This window comes from Entelurus aequoreus, linkage group LG01 (assembly GCF_033978785.1).
Source record: "Entelurus aequoreus isolate RoL-2023_Sb linkage group LG01, RoL_Eaeq_v1.1, whole genome shotgun sequence".
NCBI classification, from domain to species: Eukaryota; Metazoa; Chordata; class Actinopteri; order Syngnathiformes; family Syngnathidae; genus Entelurus; species Entelurus aequoreus.
Genome location: NC_084731.1, coordinates 67195097 through 67205456, shown reverse-complemented (window position 1 = coordinate 67205456; position 10360 = coordinate 67195097). Strand labels below are relative to the sequence as shown.

The following is a 10360-nucleotide window of genomic DNA, read 5'->3' as shown; positions in this document are numbered from 1 at the left end:
ACGTGCGGTGAGGTTCATGGCTGGTGAGGCACAGACTTCATCACAGTCAGGTTTACAAACATATGAACCCTAAAGAGTATCTTATTCACCATTTGATTGGCAGCAGTTAACGGGTTATTTTTAAAAGCTCATACCAGCATTCTTCCCTGCTTGGCACTCAGCATCAAGGGTTGGAATTGGGGGTTAAATCACCAAAAATTATTGCCGGGCGCGGCGCCGCTGCTGCCCACTGCTCCCCTCATTACACCTAGTGTGTGTGTGACAATCATTGGTACTTTAACTTAACTTTAACTTTACACATACAAACTGTAGCACACAAAAAAGCACATTTAATAAAAAAAAACGTTATTATGGTCTTACCTTTACTTATAAATGAAGTCCATGTGCCGCTGTTGTGCTGGATTAATGCACCCCCGCCGTAGAATGCACCCCCTGACGGGAGTGTTATATCAACTAAAGCCCACACTTAAACTTTCCACGTGCAAGATTGAATCTATTTAAAAAAGTTATTTAATAAGAAGCCAAAAAGTGCAAAAACAATAATGTTCGTGTTGGAGGAGTTGTGAATGAAGAAATATGAAATCCGTGCTGCAGTCTGCAGGTGTACCTAATGTTGTGGCCCTGCAGTCATTCACAACTCCTCCAACAAAGATTAAATGGGTTATACTTGTATAGCGCTTTTCTACCTTCAAGGTACTCAAAGCGCTTTGACAGTATTTCCACATTCACCCATTCACACACTGATGGCGGGAGCTGCCATGCAAGGCGCTAACCAGCAGCCATCAGGAGCAAGGGTGAAGTGTCTTGCCCAAGGACACAACGGACGTGACTAGGATGGTAGAAGGTGGGGATTGAACCCCAGTAACCAGCAACACTCCGATTGCTGACACGGCCACTCTACCAACTTCGCCACGCCGAATGAATGAAATATGAAATCCGTGCTGCAGTCTGCAGGTGTACCTATTGTTGTGGCCCAGCAGTCATTCACAACTCCTCCAACACAAGCATTATTGTTTTTGCACTTTTTGGCTTCTTATTAAATTACTTTTTTAAATAGATTCAATCTTGCACGTGGAAAGTTTAAGTGTGGGCTTTAGTTGATATAACACTCCCGTCAGAGGGTGCATTCTACGGGGGGGGGGGGGGGGGGGGGGGGGGGGGTGCATTCTCTACCACCAGGAGGCGGGATTACTGCGAGCCTCAGCCAGTGCGTCTTCGCAGCAGTTTTATGATTGCTCAGCACAAGAAATACTTACACACATACAGCTGTTGACAAAATACACTGTACATTATATACCTCAGCTAACTAAACTATGGAAATGTATAATATAATTCATATAGCAATACGGTCTCACTGCACAGCAGGCCAGCAGTTAGCCGAGTCCGCAATCCATGTTGAGGCACAACGCAGTGACGTGCCTCAACTGGCTGCATAAGATTTTACGGTGCTACAGAAAGAAAGAAAGAAAGAAAGAAAGAAGGAAGAGCAAGAAGGAGAGGGAGAGAGAGAGAGACAAAGGACTTTACCAGAACTTCATAGATTTTAGGAAAGGGAGGGGTTTGGGTGAAAAGGTGTCCAAAGGGCAACCCAGGAGGCCATTTGTGGCCCGCAGCTACATTGTTAACAGCCCATTGTAGAAATACTGTTACAAAAAACTATATACAAAGTGGAATAAAGGGTGAATTGTAACGATATAATATTGTACAAAGTGGAATAAAATGGGAAATGTAACGATGCAATATTGTACAAAGTGGAATAAAATGGGAAATGTAACAATGTAATATGTACAAAGTGGAATAAAGGGGGAAATGTAATGATGTAATATTGTACAAAGTGGAATAAAAGGGGAAATGTAACGATGTAATTTTGCACAAAGTGGAATAGTGAAATGGAACAATGTAATATTGTACAAAGTGGAATAAAGGGTGAAATGTAATGATGCAATAGTGTACAAAGTGGAATAAAAGGTGAAATGTAACAATGTAATATTGTACAAAGTGGAATAAAAGGTCAAATGTAACGATGTAATTTTGTACAAAGTGGAATAAAGGGGGAAATGGTGACATGTTGAACATGTAACATGCTGTTTGAAGACTGAAATACAGCAACATGTTAAACCTGTAACATGTTGTTTGAAGACAAAAACAAACTTAGAAATATTGAATTAAAACAAAACAATGAGTAGTTTAACTCATTGTTTAATTAACGTAACAATAAAGTACCTTGGAGAGTCAATTTCTACGGTATCTCCCACCAGCTGCCTCTCCGCCAAACACACCATCAGCAGCTTAGCCATATTTTCATGGATAAATGTCCAGCACATTATTCTAACATTCTTGACTGTGCAGACGAGGACCGATACGCTCCACTTGCTTCATGTTTTGGAAGATTTCTTCTTTAATTTCAAGAAATATCATCAACTTCTTCTTTTTCGCACTTGTCCCTCCACTCACTTTCTTCCTTTCCGTGCTTGGAAAATCTGAGCGATGTGTAAAACGGGCAGGTAAAATCATGGGTGGTACCAGTTACAGTTAATGCGCTGTAAAAACGGGGAACGTAGATTTTACAGTGAAAAAGTAACAGCTCAGCCGCCAAAATAACAGTGGCACTGTTTTGTAATGTACAGTAATGTACTGTAAAAAAATGGCCGTAGATTTTACTTTTAAAAAAAATGGCAGCTGAGTCAGCAGAATTTAGCATAAAACAGTGGTAGAGTTTTTCCAATTTATGGTAAAAACCATCATAAATTATACAATACAATTCTGGTGACTGTTTTTACCGTTGAAATCTATAGTGGTTTTTTTACAAGTTGCTTTCATATTTAAGACCCCTGCTCTACGGTAAAGTTGTGACGCTCTATGGAGAATGATCATCTTGGTCGTCATGCCCCGCCCACATCCTGTCATGAAAACCTCAACGCTTGGAAATGTAGCATCTTCCATATGTCTCATCTGTCTGGGTAACTTTTGAAATATGTGGGCGGAACTATTAATAATAATAATAATAATGGATAAATGAATTACAAAACAGTATCATACTGCCTCTGAAGAATACCCGTACATTTTTTCCCGGAGATGATGGTCCCGTGGTGAGATGGCAGGTGAAAGGAGCCGAGGCACGGAGCTGGGGTGACAGCCAGATCTACATTGGTGTTCAAATACTAGACCTGGACCATGGACCATAGCAATGTTGACCGTGATCTTTCCCCCGAAGGACAGCAACATATCTGGGCCGTCGTAGACGGCTTGGTACCCGGAGCTTTTTTCACCGTTGGAAGTAAAGCCTTAAATCTTTAACTTGACTTTTTTAGACTGCAAGAAGTCACCCCTTTTGTCATCATTGAGAAGCTTCTCTATGACTTCTTCTGTTTGTTAGATTTTGTTATTACTGCCTCAAGTGGTGGAAAAGAGTTACAGAATAACACCTCCAGATGGCAAAGATCTGCAGAAAATGACTTTTTAGAATGTTTGAGGTTAAAACAAACTGACAGTCTCTGCTACCTTACCATTAATTATTGCGCTATGATCCTAAATTCCACACAGGTGGTGACGCATGGTCAAAATTGCTGTTTGGCCCACAGACCTTACGCACATTTTCACTTTGGCCCATGGAGGCAAAACGTTTGGGCCCCCCTGGTCTAAATGTTACAAATGTACTTCACTTGGAAATGATTGTTGTAGTTCAATTTATTATCTGCTTTTACCAGCAGAATGTTGTCATTTATGACTATGACAGCAATTTATCATTTAATGTGGCGTGAAAGGGTTCCGGTCCCCTGGGGGGCGGCATGACAAAAAAATAATTAAAAACAGTTTACAGTAATGTGGTTCTTTGGACTTTTCAAAGGTACCATTTTTCGGACTATAAGGCGCACTTAAAGGCCTACTGAAACCCACTACTACCGACCACGCAGTCTGATAGTTTATATATCAATGATGAAATCTTAACATTGCAACACATGCCAATACGGCCGGGTTAACTTATAAAGTGCAATTTTAAATTTCCCGGGAAACTCTCGGCTGAAAACGTCTTGGTATGATGACGTATGCGCGTGACGTCACGGGTTGAAGCAGACATTTTGGAATAGCACGGTGGCCAGCTTAAGTCGTCTGTTTTCACCACATAATTCCACAGTATTCTGGACATCTGTGTTGGTGAATCTTTTGCAATTTGTTCAATTAACAATGGAGACTGCACAGAAGAAAGCTGTAGCTGGGATCGGTGTATTAGCGGCTGGCTACAGCAACACAACCAGGAGGACTTTGAGTTGGATAGCAGACGCGCTAGCGTGAGTACAGCTTTGGCTTCCAAACATTTGATCGCTTGCCCGTACGTGCGTGCCGCTATGTGCATGTCACGTACGTAACTTTGGGGAAACTCTGATGGCGGCCGGGGTGTCGTCGAAAGCTACAACACCGTCCGCCGCTGCGCCGCTGTCCTCACCTGTCTGGGTTGACTTCCTCCGTCTCCGGGCTGCTGACCGCACCGATCATCGTGGTGAAGTCCTTCGTCGCGCCGTCGATCGCTGGAACGCAGGTGAGCACGGGTGTTGATGAGCAGATGAAGGCTGGCGTAGGTGGAGAGCTAATGTTTTTAGCATAGCTCTGTCGAGGTCCCGTAGCTAAGTTAGCTTCAATGGTGTCGTTAGCAACAGCATTGCTAGGCTTCGCCAGGCTGGACAGCATTAACCGTGTGGTTACAGGTCCAGGGTTTGGTAGTATTGTTGATCTTCTGTCTATCCTTCCAGTCAGGGGCTTATTTCTTCTGTTTCTATCTGCAGTTAAACACGATGCTATCACGTTAGCTCCGTAGCTAAAGTGCTTCGCCGATGTATTATCGTGGAGATAAAAGTCACTGTGAATGTCCATTTCGCGTTCTCGACTCTCATTTTCAAGAGGAAATAGTATCCGAGGTGGTTTAAAATACAAATCCGTGATCCACAATAGAAAAAGGAGAGAGTGTGGAATCCAATGAGCCCTTGTACCTAAGTTACGGTCAGAGCGAAAAAAAGATACGTCCTGCACTGCACTCTAATCCTTCACTCTCACTTTCTTCATCCACAAATCTTTTATCCTGGCTCAAATTAATGGGGTAATCGTCGCTTTCTCGGTCCGAACCGCTCTCGCTGCTGGTGTAAACAATGTGCAAATGTGAGGAGCCTTTCAACCTGTGACGTCACGCTACTTCCGGTACAGGCAAGGCTTTTTTATCAGCGACCAAAAGTTGCGAACTTTATCGTCGATGTTCTCTACTAAATCCTTTAAGCAAAAATATGGCAATATCGCGAAATGATCAAGTATGACACATAGAATGGATCTGCTATCCCAGTTTAAATAAGAAAATGTCATTTCAGTAGGCCTTTAAAATCCTTTCATTTTCTTAAAATGGACAGTGCGCCTTATAACCCTGTGCGCCTAATGTACAAATTAATCCTGTTTGTGCTTACCAAGCAATTTTATTTGGTACATGGTGTAATGATAAGTGCGACCAGTCACACATAAGAAATACGTGTGGACTGCAAGTTGACGCCTGGTCAATAAATGACGCTAGCAAGTACCTGTAAGCAAGCAACACCAAAACTTTGATGTTTTATTGAGAATATAGAACATCACACACGGTGCTCATAAATGTTTTAGTACGACTTTGGTAAGCCGCAAAGTTGCACCACTTGATGTAGCATTACGGCTACCATAGTCAGATGTACTGTAATTCAACATACAGTATTATTAAGGTGTGTGTACAAGGACCCCAAAATGGCACCTATTAGCAGACTTTATCTGGCGTTTTGTTTTACAATATTATGCAAAACCAACTTTCTTCTTTTCTGTTCTGCGTAAGTTCCGAAAATTTGCGCGTGTCCGCCATTTTAGTCTGCACCGTAGTCAATAATTTCTCTATCCTCTTGTTGTGGGGCGTTCATCCTCTGCCGTTGCCATTTCTAATATAAAGTAGCGTACAGTTGTAACTTATATCTGTCAGTAGACTCGCTATGGAATCGCTAAAAACTAGCGGTACAACAAAGATGACACTGTCAAAGTGGACAAAGTCTGTAAAACATCATCTATGCAACATGTTGACCAAAGAAGCACCATGACATGTTATGTAGACCACAAGGAAGTGATTTTAATGTAAAAAACAAAATCCTAATATGACCCCTTTAATGCGCCTTATGGGCCGAAAAATACAGTGTTCTACTTTTTCTGTTCCAGCATGACTGTACCACATACCATCACAATATTTCTAACTGAAGTTAGTTTAGCAACTTTGACATTTTCCTATTCTATATTTTTCTCCAGCTGCTGGCGACCATGGAGTCTTTTGAAAACCACTTTGTCACTTCTTCAGGTTTTTCTTTCACCCCCAGTAGTTCAAGGGAACATCTTTCATCGCAGGATTCTCTAATTGGCTCTCAGTGTTTCTCCATGACCCGGCTGATCCATCCCAGGTAGTTCCTGACCTTGGTGTACACGCCAGGGAAGGAGGCGTGGCCACAGCCAATGCCCCAAGACACGATGCCCTCAAAGCGACCGTCACATACCAAGGGTCCTCCTGAGTCACCCTGCAAATCAATCAAATCATTGACTTTTTGCAACACACACACACATATATATATATATATATATATATATATATATATATATATATATATATATATATATATATATATATATATATATATATATATATATATATATATATATATATATATATATATATATATATATTAACTTTGGTCCACTCGCCTATTTACTAGTTTGTCAATCTTCCATTCTAGGGGGGGAATCATTCCATTCAGAATCACTACTTCTTAATAACATTGGGTGCCAGTTCTATGATGAACTACATTCCTCCATAAAATACATGAACAGCTCTGATCAATTTCTATATTACTTAAATAAAACTGCTTTTTGTTTGATCAAATTCTATCCAAACATTTAATAAAGCGGCTGGAAAAAGAAAAGAAAAAAAAATCCTAAAAAACGAAAAAATAAATATATTTTTGAATCGATTAAGAATCGTTACAAATAAGAATCGCGATTAATTCGAAAATCTATTATTTTTGACACCCCTAATATTTAATGCTGCTATTTGACTGCTAGCTGCATGCTGTGTGAGCATTCCAGAGGAAAATATAATCATACAATATTCAAGCAAGAGTCAACAAATGGACTGGATTTAATGACAGAGACAATTTATTAAAAATAATTATTACAGGCGCAGCTCATTAAATTAGAGTATTGTGCAAAATATATTAAATGGGTTATACCAGGGTGTACCCCGCCTCCCGCCCGATTGTAGCTGAGATAGGCTCCAGCGCCCCCCGCGACCCCGAAGGGAATAAGCGGTAGAAAATGGATGGATGGATGGGTTATACTTGTATAGCGCTTTGACACTATTTCCACATTCACCTATTCACACACCGATGGTGGGAGCTGCCATGCAAGGCGCTAACCACCACCCATCAGGAGCAAGGGTGAAGTGTCTTGCTCAAGGACACAACAGACGTGACTAGGTTGGTAGAAGCTGGGGATCGAACCACGAACCCTCAGGTTGCTGGCACAGCCACTCTCCCAACCGCGCCATGCAGTTCCCTTAGATTAGATTTCAGGATTTCAATTTCGGCTAACAGACTAATTCCAGGATCACAATGGAGTCGTTTACATGAATTAACTGGCCCAATTTTTGTAATTTTATGAGATACTGAGAATTTATGTTTACTAAAATCATCAAAATAAATAATACATTTAGAAATATATTCTTAAATATGTTTTTGTGTGTGTAAGGAATCTGGAGAACATAAAAGTTGCACTTTTTTTAATTGAACTACTGAAAGAAATGAACTTTGCAAAAAGTATTCTCATTTGTGTATTCAATTGTTACAAAAAATATTTGCGTACCAATTAGCCAATTAGCATTTTGTTTACAATAAATGTCTTGTGTTTCCTAGGAAAATAACTTGGTGTCATGAAATAGGGACGATTATTTGTCTAAGCTCATATTCTGGCAAATGTATTTTTAATTTGTTGACACTTTTTTGTCATATTATGCAAAAAACATTTTTTCTTGCCGTTTTTGTGAATTTTGGATCCCCATAAGTGCCAAAAAATGTGAATTCAAACCACAAAGAAGAAATAGCTGCAACAAAAAAGAAGAAATAGCCGCCAAACACTAAACAAGAAATAGCCGCCACCAATTAAGAAAAAAAATAGCAGCTGCCAACGAAAGATAAAAAGCCGCAAGAAAAGGAAGAAGAAACATCCGCCAGCAACAAGAAGAAATAGCTGCCAAACAACGAAGAAGAAATAGCTGCCAAACAACGAAGAAGAAATAGCCGACGGAGAAGTAAAAGGAAATAGCCACCGAACAACAAAGAACAAATAGCCGCTGCCGACAAAAGAGAAACATCCGCCGGCAACAAAGAAGAAACAGCAGCCAAAGAAAGAAGAAATAGCAGTCGAACAAGGAAAATAAATATCCATCACCAACAAAGAAGAAATAGTTGTCAAACAACAAGAAGAAGAAAAACTGCAACCAAAAAAGAAAGACAAGTTGCCACCAACAAAGAAGAAATAGCTGCCGCCAAAAGAGAAGAATTGATCGCCACCAACGAAAAAGTAGTAGCTGCTGGACAATGACGAAGAAGCCACTACCAACGGACAAGAAATAGCTGCTACCAACAAAGAAGAAATAGCTGCTGAACAAGAAAGAGTAAATAGCCGCCACCTACAGAGAAGAAATAGCTGCTGCCAACAAAGAAGAAGAAGCAGCAGATCTCATGACCATTGCAGGGTTTAGAAAAGCTCCAAAAATGGTGTCAACTTAGTTTAAAAAGTCTGTTTTATGTGCCAAGGAGGGTGCACACAACCCTTGATGATGACTCTGCTCATGACATCATCACAATCATTAGGAGCCAACATCCAAATGACATCATCACAATCGTTAGGAGCCAACATCCAAATGACATCATCACAATCGTTAGGAGCCAACATCCAAATGACATCATCACAATCGTTAGGAGCCAAAATCCAAATGACATCATCAAAATCGTTAGGAGCCAACATCCAAATGACATCATCACAATCGTTAGGAGCCAACATCCGAATTACATCATCACAATCGTTAGGAACCAACATCCAAATGACATAATCAAAATCGTTAAGAGCCAACATCCAAATGACATCATCACTATTGTTAGGCGCCAACATCCAAATGACATCATCACAATCGTTAGGAGCCAACATCCAAATGACATCATCACTATCGTTAGGTGCCAACATCCAACCACACACACACGCACGCACGCAAGCACTCACTCACGCACTCACGCGCACACACACACACACACACACACACACACACACACACACACACACACACACACACACACACACACACACACACACACTCACACACACACATACACACACACACACACACTGGGTCCTTACCAAGCAGGCGTCTTTGCGGCCTCCTGCAGAGCCAGCACACATCATGTTGTGGGTGAGGGCGAAGATGTAGTAGTGCCAGCAGTCGGGGAAGATGTCCACGTCCACTGACCTGAGGACAGGTGACAGACTAGAACTGCCCACCCAGGTCACCCCCCAACCACTGACCGTACACCTGCTTCTGCCACCCGGGGGCTGCGAGTCAGGTGCGGGCAGGGTGGCCACGTCCACCCGGGCATTGAGGGTGGCCGGCCGGTCCAGCTGGGAAAGCAAAAACTGTATTTGTTTGTAGGATTTGATGGCAGCACGGACGTGTTCACCTTCAGCATCATGATGTCGTTATCGAAAGTCCAGTGAAGGAAGTCGGGATGAGTGACGATGACTGAAACGTTGAACCTCTGCTCCACACCCTCCTTGCCCGTCAGGTGGAGTTCACTGAGGACCACCTTGATCATGTGACTCCTACAAGAGAGCAGAGAAGCTTCACTCCTCTGAAGGTCCTGGAAAGGAGCTTTGGGCTGTGCTAGCTTACGGCCTCCAGCAGTGGGCGGCAGACACAACCCACTGTGGGTGGACGAGGGTGCCCCCACAAAAGTGGGAGTTGAAGTACTTCAGGGACGCTTGGTACTTGATGGAGTAGGGGGGCGCCTCCACCCCTCCAATTATTCTGCTACCTGCCACACCTGAGAAGCACCTCATTGTTGTCATACGTCACATTGTTGTCGTATGTCACATTGTTGTCATACGTCACATTGTTGTCATACGTCACATTGTTGTCATATGTCACATTAATGTCCTACGTCACATTGTTGTCATACGTCACATTGTAGTCATATGTCACATTGTTGTCATACGTCACATTGTCGTCATACGTCACATTGTTGTCATATGTCACATTGTTGTCATATGTGAC

At 41.8% G+C, this 10360-nt stretch overlaps 1 protein-coding gene across 1 annotated transcript; it reads right to left on the bottom strand.

Moving 5' to 3' along the window:
• Nucleotides 1-6410: 6410 nt before the first annotated feature.
• On the bottom strand, nucleotides 6411-10146 carry si:dkey-33m11.8 (trypsin). Its single transcript, XM_062043774.1, has 4 exons — nucleotides 9980-10146; nucleotides 9768-9909; nucleotides 9451-9708; nucleotides 6411-6560 (listed from the first exon to the last, which is right to left on the bottom strand). The coding sequence occupies exons 1-4, from the start codon at nucleotides 10144-10146 to the stop codon at nucleotides 6411-6413; spliced, it is 717 nt and encodes a 238-aa protein (XP_061899758.1).
• Between the last annotated feature and the right edge of the window lie 214 nt (nucleotides 10147-10360).

Bases quoted from the DNA above. Each gene is read 5' to 3' on its own strand.
- si:dkey-33m11.8 (XM_062043774.1), bottom strand. From the start codon at position 10,146: ATGAGGTGCTTCTCAGGTGTGGCAGGTAGCAGAATAATTGGAGGGGTG. The intron at 9,910-9,979 runs GTAAGCTAGCAC...GCTCTCTTGTAG, and splicing joins GCCGCCCACTGCTGGAGGCC to GAGTCACATGATCAAGGTGG. The intron at 9,709-9,767 runs GTGAACACGTCC...TTGCTTTCCCAG, and splicing joins ACGACATCATGATGCTGAAG to CTGGACCGGCCGGCCACCCT.